General features: G+C 46.4%; 1 protein-coding gene across 1 annotated transcript in view; it reads right to left on the reverse strand.

Moving 5' to 3' along the window:
* Positions 1-20,316, reverse strand: part of LOC149461959 (uncharacterized) — a 74,920-nt gene that overhangs the window by 24,626 nt on the left and 29,978 nt on the right. Inside the window, exons 2-5 of the mRNA XM_089677709.1 lie at positions 8,410-8,537; positions 5,551-6,503; positions 4,328-4,514; positions 1,214-1,397 (exon numbers count right to left, since the gene is read on the reverse strand). Coding sequence (XP_089533835.1) covers positions 1,214-1,397; positions 4,328-4,514; positions 5,551-6,503; positions 8,410-8,537 — 1,452 coding nt within the window. The remainder of the gene's footprint in view (positions 1-1,213; positions 1,398-4,327; positions 4,515-5,550; positions 6,504-8,409; positions 8,538-20,316) is intronic.

Genomic DNA, 20,316 nt, shown 5'->3' on the forward strand with positions numbered 1-20,316 from the left:
TTCAGACAAGTCCAATCTTCACACACATCAGAGATCTCACACAGGGGAGAAGCCATATTTCTGTCCTGAGTGCGGGAAATGTTTTTCACAGAAGTCCCATCTTTCCAAACATCAGAGATCTCATGCAGGGGAGAAGCCACTTTCCTGTCCTGAGTGAGGGAAATGTTCCTCACTGAAGTCCTGTCTTCCTGTACATCAGGGGTCCCACACAACCCTGGAGGTGTATTAGTACCTTGAGTGCGGGAAATGTCTTCTAGATGAATGTTGCTGGACATCCCAGCTCTCATGTGGGGAAGAAGCACACCCTGATATACACCTCAGATATACTCCATGGCTGATCTTCATCATGGAAGAAACAGTTCATAAGGAGATCAGAGGTCACCAAAGACATGGATGAAGTGTGGGACCGGGTTGGTCATTGATGGCAGGAGAAGAATAAAAATGGAGTCCTGCCCTTTCATTGGCTGAGTACATTTTGTGGTGGGAGATTTCACAAACACTTGGAGGTCTTGTCACACGTCTCTCTAACACAGGTAGTCGGACGCTATATCTGGCTTCTGTGGTCCTTACCTATAGCAGCCCCTTTCCCATAAGGTAGGCAGGCCTACTGGTACTCGGTGCCCCCAGGACTGATACACAATGCTATAGTGCCTGGCTACCACACCAGGGCAGGTGCAAACTGAGCACAGCAACAGGTACTTGTGATTGGCAGACAGGCAGAATGGTTCAATGACAGTCCAGGTACAAGGTGAGTTCATCTCCCGAAATGCATCAGTTTTCCCAACCAGGCAGTATTTGGGACAGGACTCCATTGTCCGGGACTGAAGATCTGGCTCTATGTCTGTTTTTATGGTCGGCTTACGAGATTCTATTTGTGATCTTTTAATAAATTTGGTATTACGGTAATGCACCCTCTTGTGTGTTGTCTTTGACAGTTCCCAGATTCCCCCATCTGTGGAGGGCTGAACCCCATCAAGTGACAGATACCGTGTGGAATTGTGACGCACCAAGATTTGAGCGCTGTTGTGTTTGGCAACATTTGATTGACAAGGCAGGCAATATTCAGAGTAATCAGGGTCCAATCCCTGGTCCAAAGACAGGCAGAGTTCAGAGAGTAATTGATATCTGATCCAAGGTCATAAACAGAGGAATCCAAACAGCAGAGCAGGACAGACAGACAGGGAGCTTAAACACGTATTACACACACTATCACCCACGGACCCTTAAATGCATGCTGGGCATCCGGCACAGGACCATCAGGCTGGGCATAGGACAAAGGACCATCAAGCTGGACTTCCGGCAAAGGAGTATCATGCTGGGCAATGGTCAGGGGATCAGCAAAGTCAGGTTGGTTAGCAGGCAGAGAGTTTATGGAGCCAAACTGGACAGCAGAGAACCTGTAACATCAGGTTAGATAGCAGGTGACATGGTACTGAATGCAGGCTGGATGCAGTGTGGCCTGAAGAAAAAGTTGCGGGCCCCAAATGGCTGAATGAGGCGGTTTATCCAAAGGCTGGATGGAAATTCTTAGACAGGTTTAAGTAGATGCAGTTGCAGTAGGGTGAGGCCCGGTTACTGAAAGCCCCAAAAATGCGGTTCGGTGTCACGTACCCGATGGGAGACTGAAATGACGAGGTCGACCTCACTTGTGTCACTAGTCCTGACCCCGCTGGAGTAGGAACAGAGGGTGTCTAGGACCCAGGGGAACAAGAGTGCCAGTAGTTGTTTGCAGCTCTTGCTGAAGAATATCTTGAAAGGCTGATGATCCTCTGATTTTGGCACAGTAGTAGTAGGCAGAGCGGGTCCTGTAGATTGCCAGGCGTGCACCTGAGCAAGGCAGGTAGTGAGGACAAGAGATAGGAGCAATGTCATGGAATAGCCAGGGTCGTCAACAGTCGGGCAGCGCGGTACAGAATCAGAAGGAAAAGCCAAGGTCAGGAGCAGAGCCGAAGTCAGGAAACAGTATCAGGAGAGCAATCAGAGTCAGGTGAGGAACAAGCTGGGTCAGCAACAAAGGAATCATACAGGAACAAGCAGGACACAGGGGGGAGCTGAAGACCAGTCAGCACTCAACATGAGCAGAGACAGTCCTTAAATAGGCTGTCTGGTGCCAATCTTCACCATGTGTGTGCGCGATCGTGCATTTCCAGTCACAATTCGTCTTGCTGGAAATCCCTTACATTGCCCCCCCTTAGGGGCAGCCTCCGGCTGCCCACTAGGGCTTCTTTTTCAGGGTGACGACAGAGATAGGCTTGAACTATCCGTGGGGCATGGACATTAGTAGACGGTTCCCAGGAGTTATCCTCTGGTCCATAACCTTTCCATTTGATGAGGAACTGGGTCTGTCTGCCCCTCTTTCTACAATTCAAGATTGCCTCCACCTCGTACTCTTCATTTCCCTCAACCAGCAGTGGAGCGGGCGCCTCCGAATTCCGGTTGGGAAACCCACTTGGGATATATGGTTTTAACAGGGAGCAATGGAATACCGGGTGAATCTTCATGTTAGCAGGTAGTTCCAATTCAAAGGCCACAGGGTTCACCTTTCTCTTGATAGTGAATGGTCCCAGGTATCTTGGACCAACTTTCTTTGATGGACAACTTAATTTCAGATTAGCCGTGGATAACCAGACTTTATCCCCTTGTTTCAGTTTCAAGTTGCCCCTTTTCTTTCTGTCAAAACATTTTTTGTTACTCGCCTTTAGAAATCATCTTCTGTAATACTTCCCCGTTCCTCCTGAGGAACTCCATCCTTTCTTGTACTGCTGGAACAGCGGCCTCCACTGGTATTTCTGGAAGAAAGGAGGGATGGTATCCGTAGTTAAGAGTAAAAGGGAGATTGCTTGGTGGTGGAATGAATGGAATTATTGTATGCAAATTCCGCTAATGGAAGGAGCGATGCCCAGTCATCCTGTGAATATGAGGAGAAGCATCGGAGGTATTGCTCCAGAGTTTGGTTTGTCCATTCGTTTGTGGGTGATAATCAGAGGAGAAGCGTAACTTGATCTCTAATGCCTCACACAGAGCCTTCCAGAATTTGGATGTGAACTGCACTCCTCGATCAGACACAATATTCAGGGGAATGCCATGTAGTCTTACGATCTCCTTGATGAAAGCGGAGGCAGTTTCTGTGGCAGAAGGAGTCCCTTTCAAGGAATGAAGTGGGCCATCTTGGACAGGCGATCAATTACTACAAAAATAGTGGTGAATCCCTCTGATGGGGAAAGTTCAACAATAAAGTCCATGGAGATCATACTCCAAAGTTTTTCCAATACGGGCAAGGATTCCAACAGGCCCCAAGTCTTGGATTTATCAGACTTGTTCCTCAGACAGACTGTGCAAGATTTCACATAGTCCTGGAAATCCTTTATTGCGTTTGGCCTTCAGAAAGAGTGAGAGACCAAATCTAAAGTCTTGTGAATCCCAAAGTAACCTGCTAAGGGATGGTCATGACATCTCTGGAGAATAACAGTCCAAAGTTTTTCGGGCATAAATATCTGTTCCTTGTGGAAGTACAGACCGTCCTTTAATTGCAGGTATATGGGAGGTGGATGATTATCCACGGCTTCTTTTATATCCGTTACAAGGTCTGTCTGGGGAAGTAAGAAGTTCTTGGCTGGCAAAATCGTGTCGGGTTCAGACTGCACAATTGGGTCAGGAAACATACGGGAGAGTGCGTCAGGTTTACCGTTTTTTGATCCAGGATGGTACGTCAGATGGAAGATGAAGAGAGAGGAAAAATAATGCTCATCTTGCTTGTCGTGGCCTGAGGCATTTTGCGGTCTTTGGTACTCTAGGTTTTTATGATCCGTGAAGATGAGAATAGGATGGGATGCTCCCTCCAGTAAGTAGCGCCATTCTTCCAATGCTACCTTGATGGCTAGTAATTCTCTGTCTCCCACATCATAATTCCTTTCCGAAACACTTAATTTCCGGGAGAAGAAAGCGATAGGGTGTAGAAGGGATTTGAGTCTCTGTCTTTATGACAATATGGCTCCTACCGCATTTTCCGAAGCGTCCACTTCAAGGACAAAGGCTACGATGCTTCAGGATGGGTGCGGACATGAACATGGTTTTCAATTGCTCAAAGGCTGTTTTGGCCTCAGGAGTCCACTTGAAGGGAATATTCTGCCTGGTGAGCTGTCTCACTGGTGTGATGATTCCAGAGAAGTTTTTGATAAATTTCCTATAGAAATTTGCGAACCTTATAAAGCGCTACACTGCTTTCCCGTCTCCTGGAATGGGCCATTCTAAGATGGCGGACACCTTTTGGAGGTCCATAGAGATGCCCTCAGAAGTGATCACAAGCCCAAGGAACTGGATGGATTGCCTCTCGAATTCACATTTCTTGGCCTTGGCGTAGAGATGATGCTGGCGTAGTCTATCCAGAGTTTTCTTTACGTGAACCCGATGACTTTCTATGGAACTGGAGAAAACCAGGATGTCGTCCAGATAAACGATTAGAAATAGATCCAGATAATCCCGAAATATATCGTTTACCAGGTGTTGGAAGGTTGCTGGGGCATTACAGAGACCAAAAGGCATTACCAGATATTCAAAATGCCCAAATTGGGTTCGAAAGGCCATTTTCCATTTGTCACCTTCCCGGATTCTCACTAGTTTGTAAGCGCCCCTCAGGTCCAATTTTGAGAAACAACATGCTCCTCGCAGCCTTTGAAATAATTTGGGGATCAATGGAAGGGGATAACGATTCTTGACCGTTATCTTGTTTAGGTCACGGTAGTCTACACAAGGTCTCAGGGTGTGATCCTTTTTCTCAACAAAGAAGATGCCGGCTCCTGCTGGTGATGTAGAAGACCGAATAAACCCTTTTTCCAAACTTTCGTCTATATACCCCCCGGAGGACCTCTAATTCGACTTCGGATAGTCATAGGAGCAATGAGGAGGGAGAGTGTTGGCACTCTTTTTATTGAACACGTCCAGATACTCGTGATATACCATAGGAATGAGTTTCATGGTCTCAGGATCAGAGTGAATACTGAGAAGAGGAGTTGTCACACTTGTCTCTAGAGGAGTACAGTGAGTCAGACAATATTCTGAAGGGAAAGAGATTTCTCCAGACAACCAATTGATGGTTGGATTGTGTGCTCTTAGCCAAGGCATGCCATGAATAACTGGAAAAATCGGGGAGGTGATAATATCCAGACAGAAATTCCTGGTGCCCTGAAGGAGAGTAGCAGAATATTGGCATGGTTTCCTGTGTTAAAGGGCCAGAACTGATACCAGACCCGTCTGCCATATGAACTGCAAGTCTTTGTGCTTTGGTACGGAGTGGAATCTGATTCTGAGTACCGAAGTGAGCATCCATAAAACAACTAAAAGCCCCTGAGTCTATGATGGCTGGGACCGTGATTGTCCTTTTGGCCAGTTGTAGTTGCAATTGAAAAGAGAGGTGTGCCCGGCTTGTTCCTTGAGGTTTCATCATGTAAAAACAGTTGGGGGAGGGCTTATGAGGTCTTATTGGGCAGGTAGCCATGACATGACCCACATCACCACAGTAGAGGCAGAGCTTGGACTTCTGCCATCAAAGACGTTCTGCTATGGATAATTGTGGTCTCCAAAAGCTCCTCCGAGCTGGATTGGTGGGTGATTTTGATGAATCAACATTCGTAGAGGGCCCAATTTCAGAGCATATCAGAATCTTTCCGTTAGTCCTCTCATCCTGTCTTTCCTGAATCCAACGGTCAATATGGATCGCCAGGTCTATCAGACTCTCCAATCTGGTAGGTACCTCCAGTCGGGCCAGCTCATCCTTCAGGGTATCAGAAAGACCAAGACTAAACTTATAGTGGAGAGCAGACTCATTCCACTGAGTATCCGAACTCCAGATGCGGAAATCAGTAACATATTCTTCCACAGGCCTCTGGCCTTGCTGTAGTCTACTGAGCAAAGCTTCCGCGGTTTGGCGCCGGAAGGGATCAGCATAGATTTGTGCCATTGCGGTAAAAAATGAGTCCATTGAGGTTAGGGCTGGATCATGTTGTTCACGGAGATGGTAGGCCCAGGACTGAGGTTCATTTCTAAGAAGTTTGATGATAAATCCCACCTTGGTATTTGATGAAGAGAAGGTCCTGGGGAGCAGGGAGAAATATAACTCACAGGAGTTTCGAAAAGTCCTGAACTTCCGGCGGTCTCCTGTAAAGACCTCAGGCGTAGGCACCCGGGGTTTCGGTAGGGCAGAGGTTTCAAGGATCATACTGGTCTCTGTTTGAGTGGCTGAATTGAAGGCTGCCGTGAGATCTGTGTCTGTGAGGGCATTAGAGTCGGTTAGCAGTTTACTCTCCAGATGTTCGAAGTTTCTCTGCAGGTCGTGTATCACGTTATACAAGGTAGTTACTGCTTGGCGAATGTCCCCCATTGCGTGTGCATGTGCACGTGCGTGCATTCCTGCGTGCATGCACACAACCAGCAATTCTGCAGGAATTCCTGTGCGTAAGCATGTTCCCGATCGTGATTCTCCTTGCCGGAAATCCCTTACAACAACTCTACACAAGGGAGCTTTTCTGGTGAAGCTTTGAGATGTCAGATCCATCAAGCCTCACCCTCCACGAATTTTGGAGAGACCATTTTGACATCGTGAGCTGTCTACAGATTATCACCATTGCCTGGGCCGGGGTCAGCCCGAGAAACCTAAATTATGCTTGGCGCAACTTGTGGCCAGATTGTGTTGTGACACCTGACTCCGATGCTTCTGCACCTGCACCAGAGTCAACAGTGTTGGAGGAGATTGTTTCCTTGGGGAGAACCACGGGGCTGGAGGTGACTGAGGAGGATGTCTGCGAGCTGGTGGAGGGACATGACCGTGAGCTAACCACAGAGGACCTGGTGGAACTGCAGAAGGAGGCAATGGTGAAGTGGATCTCATTTCACAGGAGGAGGAAATGAGTGAGGAACAGCTCTCTTCCAGGGAACTGAAGGAGGCATGACAAATGTGGGTAAACCTACAGACTTTAGTACAGCAGCACCACCCAGATAAGGCTCTAGCCCAGTGAACAGTTTTGACACCGACGTCATCTCCACTTTCCGAGGGATGCTTAAAAGGCACCAGAGGCAGCAGACAATGGAAAGGTTTCTATCAAAACAGCCTAGACATGAAAAAGAACCTGCTTGTGTTAGTGCTGCCCAGTTGCCCTCCTCCTCCTCCTCCTCCTCTTCCAAAAAGTATTGAAATTGTTTTGAAAAGGTTTTTAAACGTTGAACAGTTGAAGTTTGCCATGTTTTCCCTGTTGAAGTGTGATTTATGTAGCGTTGACGTGTACTGTGCCATGTTTGAAATGTTTGCCATGTTTTAAAGTTGAATTTGGATGTTTGAAATGTTATTGCTTGATTAATCATGTCCCTGTAGGATTGATGCCTTTAAAGTGTATTTTATAAAGAGTTTTGAACAGATAAAAGACTCTTTTTGACTTTTTTCTGACCTCGGGAATGGATTAATTGGTTTTCAATTCATTCCTATGGGAAACCGCGTTTCAGTTTACAAATTTTTCACAATATGAAAAACATTCTGTAGAATGCATTAAATTTGTAAACCGAGGGACCACTGTATATTCAAAAAGACATTGTGGTAAAAGAATTATCAGCTTTATTACATACGCATTATTTGTATAAAATACATAATATTCTAAAGGAAACATCACTCTGACAGTGTTCTTACAAAAAGACTCTTTGCACAAGGTCAAAGGCCACACAGATAGGAAACAAACTTACCCCAACGTGTTTCGATCATTCCGCATTTTAGATCTTCAGGGGGCATAAAGACAAGGAAACTTTCTAGTAAACATGTAAACAGTAATAGGTAAATATACCAGAAAATAAACAAATGGTCAATAGAATTTTTATCTCATATCCCAAAATAATACTTACAACAACATATGTCAGAGCAATATGTAAAATAGATGACATCTAAGATGAGAGACATGATTCCAGGTCCCGGAGGAATGTACCATCCAAGAAAGCAAGAGTGGTCAGATGTAAATCACCAGGAACCAAGGGCAACTAGGGAGCACCAAAACAACCCCCAATGGGACTGTAAGTAGTATAGAGAACAAAGTAAATTAGATTTCAAAAAATCAAACCAATTGAATAGACCTGATAAAAATACATTCAAAATGGTCCATAAAGAATATACCAAAAAGTGGAACTGACCAAATTAATAATACAAAAAACAAACAGTGAAAATGATTATCAATCCGAGCACCGGATGTTATCAATTAGCGTGTATCAAGTATCTGGTGTTATCAATTAGCGTGTATCAAGTATCTGGTGTTATCAATTAGCATGTCGAGTATCAGTATTTGTCCCAGAATGATGTGTGTTCTGTACAGGAATTTCAGTATTTGGGACAGGATCTTCAACAGTTAGGGTGTACAGTTATATTTTCAGAGGTCTTACCTGTCCATAAAGGACAACAAGAGGAAGTACTTGGTATAGCAGAGTCCAATGTTTGGTGAAAGGATTGGTGCAAAGCTGAAGGTTTTGGTTCTGTTAGTCATGATGCCATCAGGTGGTCTGACATTGAGCTGTACAATAGAGAGGGTCTGCATCCCTCACACAAGGGCGCTCAGCTCCTTACTATGGAATTTAGGAGGTTTTTGGACATGCATTTAAACTGAGAAATGGGGGCAGAGATGTCGTTGTTGAGAATCATTTCTGTCCCCAGCAGGCTGAAAAAAATGTGAGGTTGGTGTTGCTCAGGACATAGCATAAGGAGAACATTAATTCAAACAACAAATGAAATACTGGAAACCCTCTGGGTCTGCCTTCCAACCAGAGAGGGATCTTCCCTTAGAATTGGTGTCATATACAGACCCCCAGGACAGGCTGAAGATTAGGAGGACTTCTTGATTGATGAGATAACTCAAATGGCAATGAAGGGGGAGGTTTTCATTATGGGTGACGTCACCACGCCTGACATTATCTGGAAATCTCAAACTGCTATTACAAGCAGGAGCAGGGATGTAATGGAAGCACTGAATGGGGCTTCTCTAAAACAGTAAAAAGTCCAACCCAAGGCGATCATATTCTAGACCTAGTACTGACAATTGGGGATCGACTGTCTAATATATAACTCATGCCGGAATGTAGTAACTGAGCGGGATCTCACCACATACTCAGATGCTGGAAGATACTGCTTCGTACAGTATATTGTTCATGTTAAAAGTTTGTGGTTGAACACTCTGTAGGTTTGGATGTTCGATTGTGAACCAAACAGGGGGGTGTTCAGTCCATCACTATTCAATATCCTTTCCATGAATTTCCTCCCATAGGGCAACATAATCTCAGATCTCTATGCTCCTTTCTGGAGAGCTGGGACCAAGCTTTATTCAGTCCATCACAATGATCATCTTGTCTATTGTTTCTAGAATGTAATGCTTTCAGGGCCAACATACCGGCAAATAAATACAAATCTTTAACTGCTTCCAAGCACTTTGGAAAGGTCAATGATTTTAAAATCACTTTCCTATATTGTTTATCCACCCTGTGCAAATCTTGTTCTCCCCGGACTCTTGTGCCTGGGGCCTCCCTGTCCACTCTGTGCTGTGTGGTTACACTTCGAGTGAATACCCCCAATTGTGGAGAACCCCCCTCCCCCTTACTTCTTATACCTACTCCTTGACTAAGGTCTTTCCTCTTTCTCCTTCTTCTATTCCTCCCCCCTCCCCTCCCCCATGCTCCCATTTATTGTGAGTGATCCACCAATACCAACTTGGTGCTTATGTGCAAAAAATGAACAATGTGACTGGATTGAAGTTCCTTCAGTCTGAAGTTCCATGACAGTGAGTGGGCTTTTATATCTTTCTGTGGTCATGTGCTTTATGGACTCCTAGTAATATGGGTGATGTCCAAGCCATGCATAGATGGCATTGATGGTCCCTGTAAATCCATATATATGGACATTTGTGCATTATTAATTACAGGATAAATCCACTTGGAGACCTGGGGACACTGTACAAGTTCTATATGTAGTCTCGGGGGTCCCTGTGGAAGTCCATGTGTGGACATTTCTACCTATGATAAATAACAGGCCAAACCCACCTGGAGACCTGGGGACACTGTACAGGTTCTTTATGTAGTCTGGGGGTCCCTGTGGAAGTCCATGTGAGGACATGTCTACCTATGATAAATGACAGGCTAAACCCACCTGGAGACTTTCTCCACACCTGGAGTGTGCTGAGTTCTTGGAGAACGTCTACACAGTGTTTCCAGATTGGCTTTATCACCCCAACGAGCTCGCTCCAGTTCATGGATGTCATCATTATGTTTGGAGGATCTCACCAGTCAGGAGCCTTTCCTGTCATCCTACATGTTCCCTTCTGAGGATTGTTCTATCCTTCCAAACAAATGTATGAAATCATGGATGAGTCCTCCTTCTATGTGATCTAGAAGATCTTCAATCACAATGTCTTTATGGATGAAGTGGATGGCCCAGTTTATATATTATTTATTGCTTTACAGCTTTATTCCCTCCAGGATTCATTCTTTATTTATAGAACCATTCAAGGAAGTGTTCTTACTTTGAGAGATCTCCACCACCATTCCTCTGTGACCATGACATCCTTGTCATTTATGTCTAACATCTTCATTATCAGTGGATTGAGATATATTCTTATACTTTAGGATTATTTTTGCATTTTCTTCAACAAAAGGATCAGTTTTGGTGTTATCTGTTTTATTAACTATACATTTGGCTTTTGTGTTCTGTGTTTTAAGACTTTTCTATATGTAATAAAATATCTTTATTAAACATAAGAGCTATTTATTATTATTATTATTATTATTATTATTATTGAACTTCCCCAGTAGTCCTGTAAGGTAGATATAATACAGGAATGGATATTCTGAGATGTTTCTGCAGTTCCTCTTTGCTTGAGATGATTGTAGCCGTATTAGTGCACTTGTGACAGAAACAATTGAGTACTGTCTGTGATACTTTTTTTATTTGCACTAACATACAATTTTGAGGACAAGCTTTCGGGGTATGTCCCCTTCTTCAAGGTCCAAGCAGTGCTGCTCGGACCTTGAATAAGGGGACATACCCCGAAAGCTTGTCCTCAAAATTGTATGTTAGTGCAAATAAAAAAAGTATCACAGACAGTACTCAATTGTTTCTGCAGTTTCTCTGAAATCCACAAGGTGGTGATCTCACTTATATCCAAACAGAAGGTCTCTATGGAATACAGAAAGGAAGTGATGTCAGGTACAGACAGGAAGTGATGTCAGGTACAGACAGGAAGTCATCTGGAATAAAGACAGGAAGTTCCATACAGTAGGAACGAGCAAGAAGACGGTGGAAGTGGCAACAGAGGAGGTAATAAGATGCTATGTTCTATTTACACCCAGTAACCCAACGTCATATCCGTCCTCTTCCTCCATAGTCATATCCGTCCTCTTCCTCCATAGTCATGTCCGTCCTCTTCCTCCAAAATCATGTCCGTCCTCTTCCTCCATAGTCATGTCCATCCTCTTCCTGCATAGTCATGTCCATCCTCTTCCTCCATAGTCATATCCGTCCTCTTTCTCCACAGTCACATCCATCCTCTTCCTCCATAGTCACGTCCGTCCTCTTCCTCCATAGTCACATCTGTCCTCTTCTTCCATAGTCATGTCTGTCCTCTTCTCCCATAGTCATGTCCATCCTCTTCCTCCATAGTCACGTCCATCCTCTTCCTCCATAGTCACATCCATCCTCTTCCTCCATAGTCACATCCATCCTCTTCCTCCATAGTCACGTCCGTCCTCTTCCTCCATAGTCACGTCCGTCCTCTTCCTCCATAGTCACGTCCGTCCTCTTCCTCCATAGTCACGTCCGTCCTCTTCCTCCATAGTCACGTCCGTCCTCTTCCTCCATAGTCATGTCCGTCCTCTTCCTCCATAGTCACTGTGACGTCTTTTATCTCCAGCAGATGATGATACACACATATATAGTGTGGGAACCCAGATGAACCCCTTCAGGGGCAGAACATTCCCCCACTTCTGGGGCCGGAACATTCTCCTCATTGTGGAGATAAATTCTAGTAATATGGTCCTCTAAGGGTTCTGATGGATGAAGGGGAGCTGAGGGATCTCTTTGGGGGTACAGAGGATGGAGGACTTTGGGGCCCCTTGGAGGATAGTGGATCCCAAGTTCTCTGAGGGGGTAGAGTAGCTGAAGGACTTTGGGTCCTTGATAGGAGATCTCTGAGAGAAGAGGACTTACTATGGCTCAGGGAATCGCTGAGTTAGGGAGGGGGCTGTTGGTCTATGATGGTCCTCCTACCTGAACTTACTTTCAGACCTCCTTACAGAACTCCAGCCAAGAAAAGAAGGCGACCTTCACCTTCTTACCATCTCACCGGTCAAATAATATTGTCCAAGTGGAATGAAGGTCAGTCTTCACCCCTTGGTGGGCACTTGTTTCTAAAGGAGGTCTGTATGCTCAGCATAGACTAACAGGTAGTCAGGGGTCAGTGCTATACATCTTTCAGAGACAGTCCTATACCTTCCCATGACACAGGCCCTGGCAGTGCCCGGTGCTGAAATTCAGAGCCCCAGGAACCCACCACCACTCTGTACAATGTCCTGGATATTACAGTGTATTTGGCAACCAAAGGTCTTCCCCCTGTTGTCCTCCTCCTACCCACACTGAGCTGCCATTGGAGGGAGGAGAACAGAGTCCTCCCCCAAAGCTCTCCCTGCTCTACCAGCAGCGTCCTCCTGCTATCCAATCCAATCCCTTCTCTTACTGAAGAGAGTGACAGTGACATCACTCCTGTCAGTCAGCAGGCTGCCGGAGATTGTAGCCTTGCAGCCGGATATCGGGCAATTATCCTGATTATCCAGCAACTCCAGGCAGAAGTCATCAAGTTCCCCTTCCTGGACCTCATGATGAGCCGACATTGACCTCACTGCACTGCCTCAGAGCAAACAAGTCATAGGAAGGATCGTATTTATCATTCCTTGTCTGCAGATCTAATACTCATCAAAACCAGTTCAGAGACCAAACAAACCCAACAGAGAAATGGGGATTTCTGATCCAGCAAGCCGAGGACCCAGGACCTTGGAAATGTACTAAACGTTAAGCAGTCCCAGCGATGTGGAAATTTTTCAAAAAACTATTTGTCCAAGGGACTAAATCGGGGTCCCAAACTACTTGTCCCTCATGACAATCTACTTGTCCTGATAAAAATAATAATTGAACCCAAACCATATATAAATCCGGTGTTTATTGTTCTACTATTACTGAATGAGACGTTTTATCACGAAGGACTGTCAATGGATGGATGTCCCTATAAAGCATGAAATGACTTTGCCAGGGTGGAGAATATGAAGGTTGATGCACATGGGAGCACTTGGGTGCTCAGTACAAGCACATGCTGAGCAGACAAATCAAGCTCCAGTGTCCTCCAGGATTGGATCATTTTGTTTTCTGTTCAGCCCACTGATTGGATGAACAATATGAGTAATGTATGGACTGCCTTAATGAGCCGACCTTAAAGAAGAATTTCATTCCAACCAGCAACTGTTGGGACAATGAACATCTTAGTCAGGTCTACATACAACATAATGTATAGAGTGCAGGGGCCAGGAGTAAGTACAAACACAACATAGAGAGTGCAGGGGCCAGGAGTAAGTACAAAACACAACATATAGAGTGCAGGGGCCAGGAGTAAGTACAAAACACAACATAGAGAGTGCAGGGGCCAGGAGTAAGTACAAACACAACATATAGAGTGCAGGGGCCAGGAGTAAGTACAAAACACAACATATAGAGTGCAGGGGCCAGGAGTAAGTACAAAACACAACATATAGAGTGCAGGGGCCAGGAGTAAGTACAAAACACAACATAGAGAGTGCAGGGGCCAGGAGTAAGTACAAACACAACATATAGAGTGCAGGGGCCAGGAGTAAGTACAAAACACAACATAGAGAGTGCAGGGGCCAGGAGTAAGTACAAACACAACATATAGAGTGCAGGGGCCAGGAGTAAGTACAAAGACAACATAGAGAGTGCAGGGGCCAGGAGTAAGTACAAAGACAACATAGAGAGTGCAGGGGCCAGGAGTAAGTACAAAGACAACATAGAGAGTGCAGGGGCCAGGAGTAAGTACAAAGACAACATAGAGAGTGCAGGGGCCAGGAGTAAGTACAAAACACAACATAGAGAGTGCAGGGGCCAGGAGTAAGTAGAAAACACAACATATAGAGTGCAGGGGCCAGGAGTAAGTACAGAAACACAACATAGAGAGTGCAGGGGCCAGGAGTAAGTACAGAAACACAACATAGAGAGTGCAGGGGCCAGGAGTAAGTACAGAAACACAACATAGAGAGTGCAGGGGCCAGGAGTAAGTACAAAGACACAACATAGAGAGTGCAGGGGCCAGGAGTAAGTACAGAAACACAACATATAGAGTGCAGGGGCCAGGAGTAAGTACAGAAACACAACATAGAGAGTGCAGGGGCCAGGAGTAAGTACAAAACACAACATAGAGAGTGCAGCAGTCAGGATGAGCACCATGTTCACATAAGAGTCCCCCCTTGCATAAAAGTCCCCATCTTTACCCCTTATGTCAGTGTCCAGCGGAGTGCCCCCCTTATGTCAGTGTCCAGCGGAGTGCCCCCCTTATGTCAGTGTCCAGCGGAGTGCCCCCCTTATGTCAGTGTCCAGCGGAGTGCCCCCCTTACGTCAGTGTCCAGCGGAGTGCCCCCCTTACGTCAGTGTCCAGCGGAGTGCCCCCCTTACGTCAGTGTCCAGCGGAGTGCCCCCCTTATGTCAGTGTCCAGCGGAGTGCCCCCCTTACGTCAGTGTCCAGCAGAGGCCCCCCCTTACATCAGTGTCCAGCAGAGTCCCCCCCCTTATATCAGTGTCCAGCAGAGTCCCCCCCCTTATGTCAGTGTCCAGCAGAGTCCCCCCCCTTATGTCAGTGTCCAGCAGAGTCCCCCCCTTATGTCAGTGTCCAGCAGAGTCCCCCCCCGTATGTCAGTGTCCAGCAGAGTCCCCCCCCGCATGTCAGTGTCCAGCGGAGTCCCCCCCTTACATCAGTGTCCAGCGGAGTCCCCCCTTATGTCAGTGTCCAGCAGAATCCCCCCTTACGTCAGAGCTCAGCGGAGTCCACCCCCCTTACGTCAGAACTCAGCGGAGTCCCCCCTTACATCAGAGCTCAGCGGAGTCCACCCCCCTTACATCAGAGCTCAGCAGCTAACTGGACATGGAATAGTGAAGTGTGAAGCTCCTGGAAGAACAGGGAGGGGGGAGGTAGATAAGGAGAGAAGGGGAGGAGGTGGGGAAAGCTCCATGGTAGAGCAGAGATCGCTCACCCCCAGGCTGCTCTCTGCAGGCTCAGACATCGCCAATTGTACAACCAGATGGATCTTCAAATTTCCCGCCCACGGGGCAGTCACAGAGCAGAGGGGTGGGAAGAAGCGGAGCAAAACAGAATCTCTCTCCTCCCCCATCTATGCGGGGAGGGAGGGGGGAAGTGTGCTGTCTGAGCAAGTGTCACAGACACTGAGCGTGCCCAGCTGCAGCCCGCCCCCCCCCTGGAGTCTACCAATCACTTTCTTAAGTAAGCCCTGCTGCTTGCCTGCAACAGGGATAAATGTAAGAACACAACCTGCACAGCGCCCAGAACTACATGTCCCGAGAGTCGGGAGATAGGATTTGTAAATCCCTGAGTCCAAACTAAATATCTTCCCATGGGGGGAGTAATTCTTCAATGTCCAGCAACCCTCCTATTCCCCCCTCACATCCACATCCTATTATTGTGTGACCAATACCATCCAAATCATTCTTACTTTCATTTCCCAAAGTTATCCGTCTACAAGGAGACCTGTATAGATCACATGATGGCACCAATGAGGATGGAGGAGGACCGGAGTCACATGACTGAGAAGATACTAAACCTCACCCTGGAGATCATCTACCTGCTGACCGGAGAGGTGAGGAGGATTCTGGGAGGTCACATGACATCACTCTTATCTCTATTAATAAAACACAGACCTGACCGGAGAGGTGAGGAGGATTCTGGGAAGTCACATGACATCACTCTTATCTCTATTAATAAAACAGACCTGACCGGAGAGGTGAGGAGGATTCTGGGAGGTCACATGACATCACTCATCTCTAGTAATAAAACACAGACCTGACCGGAGAGGTGAGGAGGATTCTGGGAGGTCACATGACATCACTCTTATCTCTATTAATAAAACAGACCTGACCGGAGAGGTGAGGAGGATTCTGGGAGTCTAACATGATATTCCTATTGGTTCCTCAATACAGAGATTTCCTCTTCTGAAGTCAGGTGATCATATGACCATCACAGTGCCTCCATGTGACTCCCTAAACCCTGAGAGACACAACATGCAGAAGATTCTAGAAGTCACCAAGAAGATGATGGAGCTGCTGACAGGAGAGGTGAGTGGTGCCGGGAATTCTGGGACATTCTCCAGTAACAGACAAGGGATGTGTCTGGATGGTGACTGTATCATTGTGTGTGTCAGGTTCCTATAAGGTGTCAGGGTGTCACTGTCTATTTCTCCATGGAGGAGTGGGAGTATTTAGAAGGACACAAGGATCTCTACAAGGACGTCATGATGGACAATCAGCCGCCCCTCACATCACCGGGTAAGAGGAGACTTTATTGTAAAGGAGAGAGCAGTACGGAGGATCCACCTAGATCCCCCATCATCTGATAAACACATAGAAACAATGGATTCAGTCAGTGTGTGTGTTTCCTACAGATGGATCCAGTCATGGGAACCCACCAGAGAGATGTCCCCGTCCTCTGTATTCCCGGGATTCCACACAGGAAGGTCACACCATCCCTCATCATTGCAAGGTTGGTGGGATCGAGCATCTAGAACATGGATTCATAGAGACAATGTGTGGATATTTTATGTGACCTTACATTTTACAGATGATATTTTCTCTCATTTCCTTGATTTAGAGTGGAGATCCAATCGATATAGAATTTGAGGTGAAAGCAGAAGAAGAAGAGGCGTATGTGAGGGATGATCAGCAGTCTATGGAGGAGGATGGAATAACGGGGACATTTATAGAGGAGGACACTCCTACAGAGATCAGCACAGGTGGGTCATGAACACTAAATCCATTCCTCCACCCATACTGCTCACTGATTGGTCCAGAGTAGGGCGGGGACTGGGTGATATCAGCCTGTAATCCCCTGGTCACTTTCCTGAGCTGTGTTCCCCATCCTGTATTCCTGGATTTCTCTCGGATAATCTTCCTTCTCTGTGCTGCAGACACAATTTATGTCTCTAGACTGGATTTATGGAGGTTCTGGGGTTCAGCTGGCAGAAAAATATTGATTTTTACTCTAAGCATTGCATAATGTAGGCACCCAGGACATGTGACTGGGGTCTCCTGCCTTGTGCCTGACTCCTCCAGGGGACCTTCTCTGTTATCTGCTGGCTGTGCCGGGTGGAGGGATATGTCTGTAGTGTCTCAGACCCAAGTCACTGAGTGCAGTCTCAGGAGATGGGAGACAAGCCACCCTTTAAGGACCTTTAATTATTGAATAACAATATTATCAGTCCTGACCCCTGCACTATATAATTTATATTGTACATTACATACTCCTGACCCCTGCACTATATACTCTATGTTGTACATTACATACTCCTGACCCCTGCACTATATACTCTATGTTGTACATTACATACTCCTGACCCCTGCACTGTATACTCTATGTTGTACATTACATACTCCTGACTTCTGCTCTCCCCCTTCCCCCCACTGCTATATATATACTGTTAGGAATGGACTGGCCAGCAATGGTGGGACTCACCTGCCTTTTGATCTGCAGTACCAGGGCTGGCCAGCGGGTGCTCCCAGCAATCAAAGACTCAACCTTTCAGCCAGCTAACACCTGGAACTGATGATGCTGGGGTATTTAAGGGATGGCCAGACCCACAGACTCTGCCTTGGTGTTGTGTTTGTCCTGGGCCCTGTATCTGTCCTGCATCCTGTTTCTGTCCCTCTGCCTGACCCTCTGTACTACGCTGCTTGTTACCTGTTTTGATCTCTGGCTTGTGACCCTGACCATCCCTCTGCCTGACCCTCTGTACTACGCTGCTTGCTACCTGCTGAACCTGGCCTGTGACCCCGACCATTCTCTGCTTGCTCCCCCTGTACCTACCTGCCCAATTGATATTGACCCGGCCTGCCTGACGACGCTTGCTTGTATGTACTGTTATCTGTGGGTGGTTTGGTTTGGTTTGTTTGCACTGTATTATGTTTAGTATTGCACTGCGTTTATGTTTGTATTGTTAGTGTTAATAAATTATATTGTTTATCACATATCTGAGGTCTGCGTTTCCCTGCATCAGTCACACACCTCTGGTCATACCTGGGAGCCCTGACATATACACAATATGGATTCTCTTTGTTACACCCATTTCCTACGAGCTGGACATTTTCCAACTTTGAACCCTTAAACAGAAAGTGATAATGAGGGAGGAGTCAATACCCCAATGATGGTGGTCTTCAGGATCAGTCCAGTCTTCATCTTGGTTGTTCTCCCCCCATCCTCACTCTCTGACCTCTGGTGGGGCTCAGCCCCGCTGTTCTTCATGACTAAATCATGGACTAAATAAGGAAGTGCAGTACTTCTTGTGTTGGGAAGATGGTGATGAGTGATAGAGGGGGTGGGGACCCTCGTCCTATAATCCCCTCATCACTGTCCCTCCTATAAAAGACAGTTCTGGTTGTTTCCTCACTCTCTGACTAAGGTCCATGAATAAAGAAATGACCTGGTGGGAGATCAGAGGAGCCATTTCCTAGTTCCCTTGAGGGTGGAATTGTAAGCTCCTCAGAGACCAAGCTGCCTGATGTGGGCGGAGTCCTGGTTTGGGGGAACCAATCAGCTCCTGTCTAGTAATCCTCTTTGTCTTTGTATTTTAGTCCATGGCCGGGAGATGAGGAAAACCTCAGAGGATTGTCTCACTTTGTCTCCAGACTGGAAAGTAGAAGATGAGGACATCACACAGTATAGTCCAGGAGAAAACCCGGCTCCCTCCAATGTCCATCCGGCACCACCCAGTGTAGATGGACCATCGGATTCCTCGTATCCTGAGGATCCTCAGACTGTGCGGGACCAGGCCGGCCTTCCAACAGGGAAGACATTCTCCTGTACGGAGTGTGGGAAGGGTTTCCTTTATGAATGCCGTCTTAATGTGCATAAAAGGTCTCACACGGGGGAGAAGCCATATTCCTGTGCTGAGTGTGGGAAATGTTTCAGTTATAAATCCCATCTTAATGTGCATAAAAGATCTCACATGGGGGAGAAGCCATATTCTTGTCCTGAGTGTGGAAAATGTTTTTCAGAGAAGTCCAGTCTTTACAGACATCAGAGATCTCACACGGGGGAGAAGCCTTATTCCTGTTCTGAGTGTGGAAAATGTTTTTCACTGAAGTCCCAACTTTACACACATCAGAGATCTCACACGGGGGAGAAGGCATATTCCTGTCCCGAGTGTTGGAAATGTTTTTCACTGAAGTCCAATCTTTACATACACCAGAGATCTCACACGGGGGAGAAGCCATATTTATGTCCTGAGTGCGGGAAATGTTTTTCACAGAAGTCCCATCTTTACACACATCAGAGATCTCACACAGGGGAGAAGGCATATTCCTGTTCTGAGTGTGGGAAATGTTTTACAAGGAAGTCCAATCTTTACATACACCAGAGATCTCACACGGGGGAGAAACCAGTTTCCTGTTCTGAGTGTGGAAAACGTTTTTCAGAGATGTCCGGTCTTCATAAACATCAGAGATCTCACACGGGGGAGAAGCCGTATTCCTGTTCTGAGTGCGGGAAATGTTTTTCACAGAAGTTCAGTCTTCATCAACATCAGAGATCTCACACGGGGGAGAAGTCGTATTCCTGTTCTGAGTGTGGGAAATTTTTTTCACAGAAGTCCACTCTTTACAGACATCAGAGATCTCACACGGGGGAGAAGCCGTATTCCTGTTCTGAATGTGGGAAATTTTTTTCACAGAAGTCCACTCTTTACAGACATCAGAGATCTCACACGGGGGAGAAGCCGTATTCCTGTCCTGTGTGCGGGAAATGTTTTTCACAGAAGTCCAGTCTTTCCACACATCAGAGATCTCATGTGGGGAAGAATCCACTTTCCTGTCCTGAGTGAGGGAAATGTTCCTCACTGAAGTCCTGTCTTCCTGTACATCAGGGGTCCTACACAACCCTGGAGGTGTATTAGTGTCTTCAGTGCGGGAAATGTTTTCTAGATGAATGTTGCTGGACATCCCAGCTCTCATGTGGGGAAGAAGCACACCCTGAT

This window comes from Staurois parvus, unplaced genomic scaffold (genome assembly GCF_062004578.1).
Source record: "Staurois parvus isolate SC_StPar_1 unplaced genomic scaffold, SC_StPar_1.0 ptg000191l, whole genome shotgun sequence".
In the NCBI taxonomy this organism is placed as follows: domain Eukaryota; kingdom Metazoa; phylum Chordata; class Amphibia; order Anura; family Ranidae; genus Staurois; species Staurois parvus.